The sequence below is a fragment of the Geospiza fortis genome, unplaced genomic scaffold (genome assembly GCF_000277835.1).
Source record: "Geospiza fortis unplaced genomic scaffold, GeoFor_1.0 scaffold352, whole genome shotgun sequence".
In the NCBI taxonomy this organism is placed as follows: Eukaryota; Metazoa; Chordata; class Aves; order Passeriformes; family Thraupidae; genus Geospiza; species Geospiza fortis.
In genome coordinates, this window is record NW_005054645.1 from 181,773 (window position 1) to 198,321 (window position 16,549).

Sequence of the window (16,549 nt, forward strand, 5' to 3'; positions counted from 1 at the left end):
GAACGGCACTCTAAAACACAACGTGGCAAGTAAGAAGTGAGAAGGGAAGAATGAATGACTGGGTGAATTGCAACCATGTACACAAAGTCTGCTCCATGGAAAACACAAGTGCAGCTCCCAATCTGTCTGGGGATTATGGCAAAGCACTGAGAGGGAGGCAGCACCCAGAGCTGTGCTGAGGGCTGGGGATGGTGGAAATGGCAGGAAATAATTTATGAATACACAGAGCTCTGGAGCAGGCCACCTGCAGAGGGGAGCACGGCACCTGGATAAAAACTGCTCTGGACATGGAGAGGACAAGAGGTGTGAGGGAAGATGTGGAAAGCAGCTACTGCTGCTACAGCTACAGCTCAGTGCCATGGGGAGAAATGTCAGTCAAGGAGAAAAATTGGTTTCCCATTCTAGTTTTAATTTTGCAAGCTTCAGGAGAAGGTCCTGGGAAACTGTGTGCCAAATTTACACAGAGAAGTTGTCTCGTTGAATTTAACAGAGGAAAAGTGAACTCAGCTTTATTCAAGCTAAAAATAAAGCAGAGGGGTTTTGAGTTTTGCCAGTGAAATAAATAAAAATTAGAATATTTAATATCACCCAAAGACCTAATGTCAGCTAGTCATCACTTCCTAAATGCCTTTTTTCCCAGCTTAGAAATGGATGCATTTCCTATGAGAGCACAGGGGCTGTGCTGTGGAGAACACAGGCTGGAGTTTAAGGCCAGCTATAACCTTAAACCTGAAACTGATACGAGGAAGAAACAGCTGAAAAGGCATGGTTTTAATCAAATCACCAATACTACACAGAGTTAACACAGAATCATAAAGCTCAATACACAAACAATACCTCTAAGTTGCCTTACCAGAGAAAAAATATTTAATAAAGAGGAATCAACTGGAGAGCACACACCTTGCCTGTTAACCAAACACCATCTGTCTCCAGGCTGCTCCAAGGAGAGCTCCCGCACTGGGGAGGATTGCTGCAATCCCTGGGACACAACGAGACACAGCTGGGTCTAACTGGGGAAACTGGGATGGGGAAACTCCCCAAGCTTCCTGGGGAGCCCCGTGCTGAGAAATGGCCAGAGGATGCTCATGAAGGACTGACAGGTGCTCATGAATGCCAGAATCAACAACCAAACAGGAAGGTAAGAGTGCCTTTACCTGCAGGGGTTAGCCAAGAGTGCACGGGCACCTGGAGAACTTGAATCCTTCATCTGAACTACAAAAGGCAGCAAACATGCTGCCAGGAAAACCTTCCCCTGGAGCAGCACACCACAATCCTGGCTGCCCATCAGGAAGAGCCCTTTGCTGAAAAGGTGTGGGCAATGTTTCATTCATCATCTGCCTTGCCTTTTAAAGGGGGTAGATGGAGAAATAAAGATTAGGCTGTGTTTGGGATGCTGTGTTAGGGAGCAGACTGGCTTGAAGAGCAATATTGACTTAGTCTTGCTAACCTTGATCTAAGTGAGTAATTCCTTGGGACACACCTGTTTATCAGCTGTTGGCAGGCAGGGATTTTCTGGGTGCAGAAGGCAGCCTGGCACAGCTCAGACATTTCAACTCACAAAAGGCCTTGGAACAGACACATTCCCAGCAGCCCTTCTTCCTCTCAGGGGAGAAAACAGTCAGGAACAAGCAGTAAAAGTGAACAGGGAGGAAAGTCAGCATTAAATGCAAACTCCCTAAATCTCACTTTATTAATTAAAAAAATAATAAATCTTTACATTGGCAGCAACCTGCTCTGAAAAATTTACATCCCCACAGGCCCCTGGCCCAGGGAATGGCCCCACAGGTCAGGTGAGCTCCTCGAGGCCAAAGCCTGGTTGTTGCTTGCAGGAGGTTGGCTCCTGAGTCATACCAGTTCCCTACCTCATTTTTAGTTTTTTTTTCCTTGCCAGGAGACTGCAACTACTTGCCTAAAGAAAGGAAATAAACAGTGAGCATTTGCTGAAGTACTCCCACCACTTGGAGCAGTTTGTTTTTCAGAACATTCAGTGCCAGACTGCTGAATGGGAAAGAGAAACAACAGGAGAGCAAAATCTCTCCTTTAATCATTTCTGAAGAGCTTATCACAGTAGCACGGAGACATTCACAGCCCATTGGCTTCTTGCTGAATGCAAGTGGAAAAAAGATCACATTTTCCTTTAAAACCCAAATGAGCAAAATGGGAAGTTTGAACAAACCTGGCAAATTAGGAGCTGCTTCTACAGTCATCACTGATTTCAGAAGGAATTGAAGATGCTTAGTGAAAACTGGGAGAAATCCCTGACAACAAATACTAGTTGAAAAACTGTCAAAATATTTAAAAACATTACATTGTCAACAGAAGAGAAAATCAAGATTGGAGAATCGTGATTGCAAACACTGAGGGGCTGTAGGAAGTGAAGTTCAAACAACAAAATTCTAAACAGCCAAACCACAGAAAATTCCATCAACAGCAAAATAAAGGTATCTTTAAAAGCTTTATTAAATAATACAGATTTAAATAATATAGCCCAGTGCTAGACTCTGAACAGTCTAGCATACTGTTCATACTGTACCATACCACAAGAAAATTCAAACCAAAGGAGTCTTAAAAAGCTTTAATACAGATTCAAATGATTATCTACATCCAAACTGACCTTTTTAAGTAGTACTAGCACTTAAGGCACAATTTCTGCAAAACTAGCCAGTAAGTTGAACAAGACTCAGTACAATTCCATGTAATTCCAAGACTCAGTACAATCCTTTTGTTTTTAACACTGTGAGGAACCAAAACTCTATGCCATGCACTGGGTTTGCATTCCATTCATCTATTTGCCTGCATAGTTCTGCACACAAAGTATTTTGCATGAAGTATTTTGTTATTTCACTTTCCTTATGGTCCTTAGGAAAGTTCTGACAGCCAGAATATTATTCACAGTTAAAACTGGGATGCTTGTTGTATGTAAACAAAACCCTTATCTGATAGCTGCAAAACCCTGCTTACAAATAAAAGTGACTGGGATGTGATTCTATCCTCAAAATAAAGGATTCCTAGCAGAAGAAAGGTGCACTTAGAAGGCACATGCTTTCACACTCCCAGCTCAGAAAAGTGCTTACAGTACCAAGAATACTGCAGTTGTACCCAAAGAACTCACGCTAAGTTCTGGGGTTCTTTTTTTTTTTTTCCTTTTCTAATCATTGCTGTAAAAAAACTTCTGAATTATTCACAGTTGTTCCAGCATTCCTCATGCTAAACCAGCATGCTGTGCTGGTGAATCCCAGTGTAAGGCTAAACATAAGAACATTATCAGTGCAATACATTCCTGAGTTTTTGGAACTCAAAATAAAAACCAGTTCTTTGAAATATACAATCCTTCCAATTTTTGGCTCATATTTCACTTGTTTTTCTAATTTCCCTTTTCTTAAAAAAGTTCATTGGAAAGAAATCTAATTTTTTATAAAAAGTAAATAAAAAATTGTTATCAGCCTAACTTAGATATAATTTCTAGTTGCTTGAAGAGTGCAAGAAAGCCAGACTAGCATAAACACTGCTTTTTGTGCAGGCAGCAAAAAACAACAGCTCAAACAAGCTTTTGAGAACTGAAGCACTGACATAAAAACATAAACTCAAAGAGCCCTAAATAGTAAAAAAAATAAATAAATTAAGGAGCGAGTTCTATTCCAGAGCAAACCCCAATTACATCCCGACTGCTAAAGCTCGCTAAGGCACTGAGTTGGACATTTCTTTTCTCTGCCATGAGGAGCCTGGCGTGCTGCCCTAGCGAGAGGCGTAACCCGCGCTCCAGAGCGGCGCCGCGGGGCTGCTCTGCTTGCTGGAGGCCTGCGAGCTGAAGGAATGTGCAGGTGACACCATGGAACCTGGAACGTGGCAAGGAGAACACAACAGTCAGGCTCAGGAATGGTGGGAGAAGGAACAAACAACTGCTCTTGATCATCTGCTGAACACTGGCAATGAACCCGATGATCCATCCCAAGTGAAATCATCCCTGTAGCTCAGTGCCTCCTGAAAAGGTATCCTGCAAGTATCAACACTTTGTGGGTCTTCCTGTTCAGGACTCAAGTCTGAGGGGAGCACAATACATTTCCCCTCAGCAAGTGACACTCACGTGAATTTGCCTTATTTTATCTGAATCACCAGGCACTTGTGTTTACAACCAGGCCTGCAGCTCACTGTAACTTTAACACATCTGTAAGTGTGTGAATTATTTTTCATTGCCACTCCTGATTACAAACCTTCCTACATTCAATTCCAGTGCAATTGCCAGACTAATCAATGAATTCACTTCTAACTGGGTGACAGCTGCTTACTGTTAGGGGTGTGCTGAAGACTTGTCCTTGGGTGGAACACTGGCTGATTGTGCTGTTCATTCGGCGAGAAAAATGCATGGTAGGCTGCAAGACAGTTGAAAAACAAACCAAAATAATTTCACATGGCAATTATTCTTTTTTATCTTACAGCTAACACACTGTAAGAAGCTATAGAAAAAAAATTCTTGTGCAATCTTTCATTCTCTTACCTATGATCATAACAGCTGTCCCTGCTAAGAGTGCAAAAAGTGTGAAGATCATCACCTGGTAAGACTCAACAAACTGCTGGAAGAGAGTGGCTTCATCTGCAGAATTGATCAAGAGGAGGCAATATTGAGTTAAAAGGAGCATCTTCTCCAATCTGCTTTAAGAGTTAACCTCATAAACATCAGAGAAGCTAAAGGCTTCTTCTGGCATGCGGAGTGCAGAGCTAAACTTACATCTTATGGGTGCAGTGGTTCTGTCAGTCAGGTAGATCACTGTCACTGGGATGGTGATGGACTGGTCTGTCATGGGACTGGAGACAGTCAGAGTGGTGGACAGGGAGCCCTGGCTGGGAACTCTGGGATCAGCCAGGCTCACAGTGTACACCACATAACTGGGCAGCCCATAGGACTTCTCCTTCTCCAGCACCTTCACTGCTGGGGACTCGCATTTCACCTGCACAGGGAACATCCAACCTGGAACAGACTGCTGGGACAGCACAGCACAGCTCCCTCCTCCAGGCCAGCTGCCAGCAATGGGGGATTCCACAGAAACACTGAGCAATTCACCCCTCCAGAGGAGTCAGGTGCACCCTTACAGTGACACCTGCAGCATTTCCCCCTGCCCCTTCCACAGGTCTGAGCCAACCCCACACAGCCAAACCCCACAGACCCTCAATGGGCTGTGTGAGCTAAGGGCAGTCAGTCACACACATACTTGGGCCAGGCTGTAGGCCCAGGTGAGCCTGATACACCTGTACTACCCCAAAAACCAGGGCCAGGCTGGACGGGCCCCTGAGCAACCCAGTGAATGAGTGCCACCCCATAGCAATGCACTGGAACAGGATGAGCTTTAGGGTCTCTGCCAACCCAAACCATTCTGGGATCCTGGAAAAGTGAAAACTGAGGAAGAATCATCATTCCAAGCTAAGCATTTCCAAATCATCTCAGGAACAAATCTTGACACGGTAAAGATGGCAGGGAGTGCCTTGCCTGTGGCAGCTCAGAATGCTTTCAGCTGGGAACACACTCACCTCCAGGCTATCCAGGATCTCACTGGCACCAAAGACTTTGAGCACGGAGCTCGTGTCCTGGTTGCTGAGCAGCATCTCAGCCTGGTCAGCGTAGAACCAGCTGTTGAAGGGCAGCTCCGTGCCCAGCTGCTGCCCGGGCCCCGCGCGGCCCCGCAGCGCCGCCGTCACCCGCAGAGAGGCCCGGCCCCTGCTCAGGTGCTTCAGCTGCTTGTCAGTGAGGCTGTGCATCCTGATGGAGCACGTGTAGTGTCCTGCAGGAACAAGACAGCTGGGGCTGCTAGCTGCTCACCTTTGAGGGTTTTTCTCCATGCACAGCGAGATTGCCGGGACATCTTCAGAGAAAAGCCAGGAAAGGTGGTAACGCTCAACCAGCAGTGATGAGGAGAGCACAGATGGATTGGGACAGTGGGGCTGTGGAGTCAAACACCACAATCCCAGCACTACAACTGCAGAATTGTTCCTTGTCCCTAACTGAATATCATGAAAACAATCACTATGCTGGTAACTTCCAGTCACATTTTATTCTAATATGTCACTGAGACTCTGTCACAGACATCTTTTATGAAAAATCCTTTCCTTAGGATTTTTTCTCCTGAGAAGCTGAGAGGCCTCAGGAACAAAATGTAACCAATGGTTATCTGCTGCTGTGGAATGCAACAGGTGCATCTGTGATTGGTCTCAAGTGGTTGTTTCTAATTAATGGCCAATCACAGCCCAGCTGGCTCGGACTCTGTCTGAGCCACAAGCCTTTGTTATCATTCCTTCTTTTTCTATTCTTAGCTAGCCTTCTGATGAAATCTTTTCTTCTATTCTTTTAGTGTAGTTTTAATATAATATATATCATAAAATAATAAATCAGCCTTCTGAAACATGGAGTCAGATCCTCGTCTCTTCCCTCATCCTCGGACCCCTGTGAACACGGTCACAAGACTCAGTTCCACTTTGCACATAACACACTAACACTGAAAAGCTTTACTGAAAACAAGATTGAAAATCCTATTTCATATTCTTTTCAACTAGTGTTAAAATTTTAGCCAGCTACCATCACCAAGTCTGGGAAGATGTAGTTTATTCATAAAAGCTCCTTTAAAATGTATACATCCACCAGGTTTCTATCTCATATGGGACCAATTAATCTGTTATTAGCAGTAAAGGTAGTAAAAACTTCCCACAGAATGGAAGATAAAAAGCATCAGTAACAAGGAGAACTTGCCAGGTACATGTTTTCCCCTTATTTTCTTCCCCTAGCTAAATAACAGAGGCATATGCAGGGCAGAATAGGGGTTTACACTACGGGTGCAGGGATGAATCTAACAGATAATTAATGTTCTTTAAGTAAAGTCCATGGTGGTTTGGTGCTCTTCTAAATCAAGTTACACTTTCAAAACATTAACACATTTTGTAGACTTGACAATTTTATTTCCACCTCCACAGTGTCTGGCAATTTCCCCCCTTTTTAAGACCCAGTTCGTGATGTTTTGGGGGTACATTCCACTTTTGGAATACTTGTCACCTGAGTGTTCCTTTGCTTCCTTTACTTCCTACAAAAACTCTGCAAAACATGAAGTGGGCTGCCAGTCACTTCTGGCTTTCTCTGAAAACCAACACAAGATTTTGTCACAGGCAGAAAACCTACTGAAACAAGAAGTGTTCATGTGAAGGGCTTGGAGCAGCCTGGGACAGTGGAAAGTGTCCCTAACCATGGCAGGGGTGGCACTGGGTGGGCTTTAAGGTCCCTCCAACCCAAGCCATGATGCTGGGATTCTGTGGAATCTGCTGGACCAAAGAGCTTGTGTTTGCCTGCAGTGTGGCATCTTGTCACATCTTACCTGAAACTGCATCAAACCCAGGTTCTGCCACAAAAATATCCTGTGCTGGGAAGTCAAAGGCATCACTGTTGAAATCGAGATGGCAACTGATAATGGACTGGGGCTGTAACTCAGCAATGGCTTCAGTCTGAGCAGGTGAACACTCCCCTAGGAGGAAGGAAACAATTCATCTCTAATTAATTACAAAATAAAATTTTGTAATTGTAACTAATTAAGTTGAATTAATTAAAAGCAAAATCATGACTTGCAGCATTGGGTTATTCTACCACCTTCTGAAATAGTTTCACAAGGTTAAGAGGATCTTAAAATCACTGGAAATCACAGACAGCTGCCCTTGCTCAGGGTTTAATCCCAAAGAGATAGCAATGAAAATTTTATATGTTGTGGGGTTTTCTTGACAGGAATAATTTATTTACAAGAAAGAATAAGCTGCAGAAAATTTTCTGCTCAGATGTCTCTTGAATAATTTATATGATCCTAGAAGCCTTGAGTTAGATTTTAGTATCTGGTGAGATGATTTTTTGGTAGGCTAATAATTTACACATGGCAAAATAAAATACTATTGGAAGAAGTGCTAATTGTTAAGCTAGAAGCCAAAAGGATCCGTAATCACACAAAATACAGCACATTAAATAGAGGACACAATATGATGCTTAATCTTTGTATTGATTCTAACTGGTGGGAAGTTCTGTAAAGATTTAAGGATGTTAACTAAGTAAGAAATTATAACAACTCCAAGAAGGCAATTGCAATTAAACATATAAGCAATTAGCTGATTGCCCATTAACTGTTGTCCATATGATCAAAAATGGTACCTCTATTGAAATCTACTGGTTTTGTTAGTTGTGAAGTATTAACAGTGCTCCAGAACACCTTCCAAATTCTATCCCATGGCTCCTAGAGCTCCTGGGACTCCAGAAAGGCATTTGAGATTCCTGGGGATCTAGTTACCCTTAAACAACAAACAAAACCCCCATAACACAAACCAAAGCATCATGAATCCATAAACACACAAGAAACCATCGGCATAAGTATTTTTGAATCATACCTTTCAAATTTTTGTTTGTTTCCCCAATTAAAACTATGACTTTTGAGGCTGCCGCTCCCTGCAAGTTTGTCTGCATGCCACTGACATGCATTGCTGTGGTCCTCTGAGGTGCATTAATCAAGATCTGAAAAAAGGATGAAGCACATTGTTACCAAAAACTGCTTCAACAAATAAAAATTAAGGCAAAACCAGACTGGATTGGTTGTGAGACTCCAGCAGGTGATGTTTTTCTTTGAAATCCCACATTTCTCTAATATTAGAAACTGCCTTTCCAAGCAATTTAAGCTAGCAAAACCATTTTGTCTTCCTACCAAACCCCCAGAAGTTAATATGCATAAAGCTCTATGTCTAAATTTAATTTAAAAAGAATGTCTAGTGCTTATGCTGGCTGATGTAGTGGATTGTGTCAACAGTACGATTGCATAGCAGATAAACAAAATAATTTAATGGAGTACTTCTGATCAGTGATGCATGGCACATCACTTGACCAAGTTCTTGCTGGCAACTCATCCTGCAGTGAAGCTTCATTCTTAACAGCAGCCATACTCAAAAACTGGCTAGCACCTGGAAACAACTTAGCCAACAACGGAATCAAAATGTTCACTATAAGAACAGAAGAGGTGAAAAATCAAAATGGCTATGCTACATTTTCCTCCTTAGCACAGATGTTTTAAAAAAACATGATGTTTTTGGCCACATACCAAATACTTCCCAACCATCTGCATTTCTAAAAGAACATTTCTAAATGTTTATAACAAAATAAAATTCCACAGAATACAGTTTGTTCTTCAGTAACCCAGGGATCTCATAGTAGACAGTGACCACCCCAGAGTCCCTTGCCAGGGCCACGCCAGTCTTGGGGTCCACGAGAAGAAGAGCACTTGAGGAGGAGCTCCACACACCTGGCAGGCCTGGAAAACACCACAGGGGCACTGCTCACACCCTGCTGCCAACTGCAGCTTTTCCTGGGCACTGGTGTCTGAGAGTGCCACTGCCAGGCAGGGCACACCCCTCCCAGTGCCCAGGAACCACTCTGGTGTCTGAGAGTGCCACTGCCCAGCAGTTATTCTGACACAAGCCCATTAATACCAACAATCAATCAGAGTGATTGAAGGCAGGCCTGACTCTGCAGGAGCCCCACAGAACCAAGCCTTTCCAGCCAATGGAATAAAAACGTCTGAAGTGTGATGATGCTCAGGAATTCAAAACAAGAGATGTACTGCACAGTGCAATTAAAATTAGAGGAGTTGATCAAACCTATTTTTACCATTAACAAGAACAGTGACATTTGATTCTGAACAAACATGGTAAATTATGCATGTAGTTTTGCTGAGCCTGGTGTCCCATGGAAAGGCTGCTAACCCACAGAGCTGGAGGCCACTCACCTTCCTGGGCTGTCAGCAAGGTCCTGAGGCACAGGACATCCCCCACCACCACGTCAGGGAGCTCTGGGAAGATGGCATGCTGCACAGGCAGTGGGATGTAGTCTGCAGTGCCACTGTGCTCTGCATCCCACACCCTGAGCAGGGTCAGCCCCACGTTCACAGTCCTGACCACAAAGGTGTTGTTGGCGGCTCCCTTGGCGATCTGCACAAAGTCGTCTCTGCACACAAACACAAGTGCTGCTGCATCAGGGAAGGCTTGGCAATGGCACTGTCTCTCCAACAAGAGAGCTATCAAACCCTTCAGCGGGCTGACTTGTTTTCAGGAACAGTCATCTGATGAAGTCCAGCAAAGTAAGGAAATTATAAAAATTATTTAGGTGCCACTGAGGCAAATTACAGTTCTCACTTCACCACTATGCTGAGGACATACCAAGATTGTAATTATGCAGGAAAACTACTTCTTAATTGTGAGAATTGTAGAGCTTTAGAATGACATGATCTGTCTCTTTTCCCTTTTCTAAAGGGAGTTAGGAAGCCAAGAAATTTGAACACCAATATGCAACGTCCCAGACATAATGCCATTGGATGGCCAGTTCTGGTATTCACCCAAATTCAGTGAGGTGCTCTGCAGAAAACAAACCATGTTTCAGTAATAGCATTAGTGGTACTTTCCTGAAGACCACAGGAGGCTGCTTCACAACATTTATTCTGTAAGGCAGAGACCAAAGGCCTTTTGAGGCTTGTCCCTGCTGTGGGAAGGCTGCACAAGCCTATCTGAGGAGACAGCCCCTGACCCAGAACGTTCCTCACCTTACATAAGCCCTCAGTGAGTCAGTGGAACACAGCACTGACAGAGGCAGATGCTGATAGATCAGCTGTTTCTCTGGGCCACTGCTGCATGCAGGGGGATGATTCAGAGTCACTCAGTGCAGAGCACATCTCCTGCAGGTCCCACTGGGACCATGCTTATGATCTGGGCAGCTTTCCATGGCTAGGGAATATCGATTGCTAACTGCAACTCTCCTTCCTGCCACTGCCTCTGAAGGCTGCAGAGGTAAAACCCTTGCTTTGCTAATCCCAGCCCAAGCTGCATGTTCACTTGATATCTCTGGAACCATTTTTGTTCTTTGTGTGTCTGGCCTTTCTTTGCTCTCTGTAATTACCACCCATGACAGACACCCACCTGTTGGTGGCAAAGTTGAGCACAGCATTGTGTGCATGGAAAGTATCTCCAGAGTTATCGTGGAAATGGACTGTAAATGTCAGTGTCACACCCAGGGGCAGGGCCTGCAGTGCCTCTCTGTTCTGGGTCAGCAGAATGGGCCTCATGGAGATCCTGAGGTAGGAGATGGGGCAGACCTGGAAAAACATCAGCAGTGAGAAGGAAAGTTAAATTGCTTTTTATGATACCCCTATAAAAATAATCTAAAAGAGTTCTTTTTATGTAAATATCCAGAGCTGCCTTTATGAGCTATTTGCATTTAGCACATGCCAGGACTGACACGTGCAGCTGTTGTTATCAGCATCTCCATTTCACAGCTGAAAGGGGCCTCAGACTCTGTCTAGTCCAGCCCCCACTCCAGCTGGGTTACCCAGGGCCAGGACCATGTGCAGGCAACTCCTGCACATCTCAGATGGAGACTCCACAGCCTCCTGCACTCTGTGCTCAACAGCCACCCCAGGAAAAAGTGCTGTCCCATGTTCAGACTGTGTTTCCTGTGTGTTCCCCTTGCCCTGCCATGGCTGAGAAAAGCCTGGCTCTCTCTGCTTTGTACCCTCACAAGCTGGTGTTTCTTAGCCCTTTTTTCCTAGTACCACTGGGAACTGAAACAAGCAATAATCATGTAGAAACATACATCACACACACACTTCAGGGAACACATTACTATCCTATCAATTCAAACTGTTAAGATTCCCTGGATATGCAAGGGAAGAAGCGGCCCCACGTCCTCTCTCCTAATAACTCCTGAAATAAAAGGTGCAATTCATTGCCCAGGTATTAGAAGGGCAACTCACAATGTATGAATGAGGGGATGGAATAGGCACTGCTGCCCAGCTCCCCTGCAGCAGGTGAGAAAGCCAAGCTGTTCCAGGCAGAGCTGGCAGCTGACAAACCCTGGGGGCTCAGCAGGCTGAGCTTGCTTCCCTCAGTGCCTCTCCTCAGCCAAGACACAAGTTGGGAACTGCTCTGAACTCCTCAGGAGAATCTGCTCCATTAACCACATGTGCACACCCCCACATTCCTGCAGCAACACTCCAGTCAAAAAAGGCTTTCTGAAGACAATGACTTGACAACCTAATATTTTGGCTTTTAAATAGCATATTACTATTCTTGATCAACTTACCTAGGTTAACGAGCAAAATTACCCAACAAAAATAATTGTATCTGCTCTTTGTGTTACAGCTTTTGGAAAATAAATAACAGAAGGGCAGAGGAAGCAAAACCCCTCAAATATATTGAAAAAACTATTTTAAAAGAAGGCCTCAAGCTTATCTTGTAGAAAAATCCCTTTATTTTCCTGACCTAAGAGGCTCAGCTAAAACGTAAAACTCTGCAATCTGAAAATGTACATGTCAGAACTTAAAAAGGAAAGGACAAATTTGGCCTCCAGCAAAATACATCTTTGGTGAATCCAAAAAAGAAAAAAAAGAAAAAAAAAGTGGCTGTAACATCAGTATATCCCACTGTCTGCTCCACGGGCTGGTTTCATCAGATAAAATCTCTGTGCATACAGATCTCTGCCCAACAAGCTGTGGTTACAAGCCAACAAAACCCCCATTTCCCTGACAGATTATCAAGCCTGCTTTACTTTAAAATCTCAGCAACTATCCCACAAGGGACAACTGCTAAATTTAATATTGATGAAAATAGCCTTTTACTGTTAAAACATCTCAGGTTTTGATGTATTTTTTTTAATTCAAGAAAAAATCAAATAAAATACTGAGTGCAGCAGGTCCAGGCAAGTGCTGAGCTTGGTTCCAGGCTAAGCTCACTGTCACTCCTTCTTCCCCCACCCTCCCTGGCTTATGTAAGAGCCCTTCTCTGAGCCAAGTTCAAGGGCTCAGTGTTAAGTGATGCTGCTGCAGCAGTTTGGTTCTTAATTGTGTACACTTGTACACAGACAACACCAGATCTTATGAAAGAAGGACAACGTGAAGGAGAGAGCTTTGCCTTAGAATGACACAATAGATTCAAGCTCATCTCCAGCTCTGTCACAAGTTCTCTGACACGACCTTTGGCAAAACCTCTCAAGCTCTCTCAGCTCTTCAGCCATAAAATGAACTGTGTTACCTCACGAGGTTAAAAATATCATTTCCATAAAGGCACTACAGTTGTAGTAAGTACAGGAAAAATGAGCTGTACAAGGTGCTGAACTGAGATGGGTTCTACTATACAGAGCTTTGTACCACCATCCTGTGTACAGGACAAACTCACACAGGGGGATCTGACTTCAGTCCCACTGGGTGCTGACTAAATGGCATTTGAGCCACCCCAAACTCACCAGACATCTTCCACTTGCCAAAGGGAAGAAACAAGGTTATCAGTAACACAGCTGGAGACTTCACTGCCACCACCACACAGCAGGGGTGGCTTTAGTGACACTGGGCCCCCATTTCTTGTTTCATTCCCCACCCAGGAGGACAAATCCACACCCTGTCCTACAGGCAAAGCTGAACACCATGGGAAATACCAAAATTCAAATAAAAAAATCCACCAAGCCCTTTCACAGTGATTACAGGAGTTAAACTTAGAAATAACTTAAAGCACTCAACTGTACATTTTTCTCCTTTAGCTGGGACAGCGGGAAGATGCTGACAGTAAAAAGGGATAGGAGGAAGGGGAGCAGTGGGTATCTCAAGGCTCATGCTGCCAGATGCAGGAAGTTCTTGGCTCAAGGATTTTTTGAATAGAGATGATGATGGGCTTACATTCCCTGGTGTCCCACGGTTCAAAGCTCAGAACTGTTCATTCCTACACTGCTCATTTTTCAGAAGTGAAGTTCAAGAAGTGCAGCCAACGATGTTGCAGTAGTGAAGAGGTACTTGAGGAAACTGCAAAGGAAGGGAGCTGACAGTACCTTAACAGCAGCTATGATGGTCTGGTTGATGCCAAACAACTCTTGTGAAACCACTTCAATGGTTGAGGATCCGATGGCAGAGCCAGAGACAAGGAATCCTCTCTCATCAATTTTCACTACAGGGACTTTGTCTGGCCCCTCCAGGACACGGTAACTCAGGGAGGCCACTCGGTCCCTGAAGCAAAACAGAAAGTAAGGAACCCCTTAAATGTGTAAAACCATACACTTAGGGTCACTTCCAATACAAACCATTCTGTGATTCCATGGAATCATGCTTCCCTCCCCCTAAAATTTAAATGTCTCTAAAGCTTTGCCCTCAGTGTGTGTCCTACTGTCTCTATCTGACCATTATTATGCTGGGAAAACTACATTTCAAGCCTGGTATGAGTCTAAAATGTCAGTCTTTGAAAACAGATTATGTAAAAATAGTTTCTCATTTGGAAATGACATTTTAATCTGAAAATCCAGCCATAACCTCTGTGTGCAAAACACACAGAATTATATTCCACAAAGCCTCAATCACCCATCAAAACCTCTACAGGAAGCAGGCAGCAGGATACTGCTTTAACTGGCTCAGCTGCTTTTAATAAAAGGATCTGAAAGTTCCCAATATTGAATGAATTTTCCAGCTACAATCTCAGACAAGATTTGACAAAGCCCAAGAGAACAGTAAGATACCATGAACCAGCAGGGAAGTTGTGCATTAAATGGATGAACAGTGCTACTGAGAGACTGAAACAGCTCCCTTAAACCCAACTGCCCTACAGTTTGGATAAAAGGGATGACACAAGCCACAGTATGGAAACTGAGCACTGACCTGTTGGTCAGAAGTTTAATGAAGGAATTCGGTGACATGAGGATCTGCTCTGCTTCTGCCTCTGGAGTGATCAGATGAAGTTTTTCAAACACCTGGAAAACAAGAGGCATTTCAGCCCACTGTTGTGTGCAGACAGTAATTTACTTTATTTATTTAATCTTCAAAATAAACAAACAAACACGAACAGAGCTGTAACATTCTTTCTTCTCTTGTATAATATATATGGTAAAACAAGACAACTGAACATGAATATTCCAGAATAGGAGAGCCAGTATCTTCTACAAGTTATTCTGAGAGTATTTATTCCCAGGGCTATGGCTAAACTGGTCTGTAGTAAGTTCAGGAATTTTCTTCAGCATGAAAACAGAAGATTTCTCAAGGGAAAAGGTGTTGGGAACCCCATATTCACCTGAGTTACTTTAGACTCCCCTGCCCCCATGAAACTATGAACTGAATGAGCCCCAATGAGGAACATTATACAAACAAGAGTAAGGGCTCAAAGATAAACCAAAGCTGGAACTACTCCTGCATTTCAAATTCCTGATTTCAAAGACAGACTTCAGTCCACTTCTGAAGGAGATACTTCAACTTGAACCGTGTAGAAAATCATCCTACCTGAATCTGGATTTCATCAGACAGTTCTCTTGCCGTGTTGTGGAACTGGTTGGCTGCAGCATCCAGGACCTTCACTACAACTTTCAGGCCTGTTCTCCCCTTTACTCTGCCATAAACATCCACTGCAAAGTTGTAGTTGGCAGGAAGCTGAAAAGCAGCCTTGGACAGGAGAAAGGGATTAAAGTTGGACTCATGGAAAGCCCAGACATTGGCACCGAGGTGCTGACAACTGATCCTGGGTTTTGAGGCACTGGGGGCAGCAATATTCCCTGCATTGCCCTGATGTGGCTGTTTCCTTTCCAGAGCTGCACACACATGCACTACACACACACACACACACACACTTTACCTCACTGTGCCTTGTCCTGACATCCAGAGTGTCCCTCTTGGTGACAAACCAGTGGAACGTTAGCCCCGGCACAGCATTGCCAAAGGAGAAAGGAGTCTGAGTGCTGGTGATGCCCATGACATAAACTGGCATCTGGAAAGAGAGAAACCAGCCTGCTTAGGTAATGCCAGCATGCAAACCAAACACCTGCCCACAGCAGAGAGAATTAAACTTAAAATTCACTGATCAAGAGATAGGGTCTCTCATGAAGAAAATGGTTCCTCCCAGAGCTGCAGTGCTGTCAGCACACAATGTGACAGCAATGAGCACAGCTGCAGTTCCAACACATGAAGGGACAAAAGCCAATCCCAAACCAGCTCACCTGAGTACCAGCTTTCATTCGTGTGATGGGTGCCCGAATTCTCACAGCTGTCAGCTGTACTACCTCAACTTCCACCTTGTCCTGGGAAGGAGGAAGGGAAGACACTCTAAGCATGTGTCAAACAGAAACCAGATTTCACTTTCAGGCTCTACAGCCACTATTTTGCCATTATCTAATGACTGTTGCTGTGTGATTAGCATGACTTGTCAGAGGAAATACAGATGGACAAATTCAATAGGACTGTAAAAAACTAAAAAGGATTAAATTTTGATGGATAAGCATTTAAAAATGCCCCTAAATTGAAAAAAAAATCTGCTCAAAATTACTGATGGCATGAATGTTGGAGCAGAGAGGTGAGAGACAGCGGCACACAAGATCACAGGGAGAGGAAGAAGAAGAGGGATGAAGAAACCCAGGGGTAAAGGAAGAAATGGATAGGACTTAGAATGAAATGAGGATTGTAGAGCACTAAATGAGACAACTGAGAATAAAAGAATGATGTCTGAACTCTGATATCTCCTCTACATATATCCAGGCATTCCT

The 16,549-nt window shown here is 43.9% G+C and overlaps 1 protein-coding gene across 1 annotated transcript in view; it reads right to left on the bottom strand.

Annotated features, from left to right (window-relative positions):
- Window positions 1–2,436: 2,436 nt before the first annotated feature.
- The window catches only part of NUP210 (nucleoporin 210), a 53,850-nt gene continuing 39,737 nt past the window's right edge, over window positions 2,437–16,549 (bottom strand). The window contains exons 26-32 of the mRNA XM_031064858.1: window positions 8,401–8,524; window positions 7,353–7,499; window positions 5,524–5,774; window positions 4,727–4,946; window positions 4,496–4,591; window positions 4,287–4,370; window positions 2,437–3,836 (exon numbers count right to left, since the gene is read on the bottom strand). Coding sequence (XP_030920718.1) covers window positions 3,736–3,836; window positions 4,287–4,370; window positions 4,496–4,591; window positions 4,727–4,946; window positions 5,524–5,774; window positions 7,353–7,499; window positions 8,401–8,524 — 1,023 coding nt within the window. The 3' untranslated portion in view covers window positions 2,437–3,735. The remainder of the gene's footprint in view (window positions 3,837–4,286; window positions 4,371–4,495; window positions 4,592–4,726; window positions 4,947–5,523; window positions 5,775–7,352; window positions 7,500–8,400; window positions 8,525–16,549) is intronic.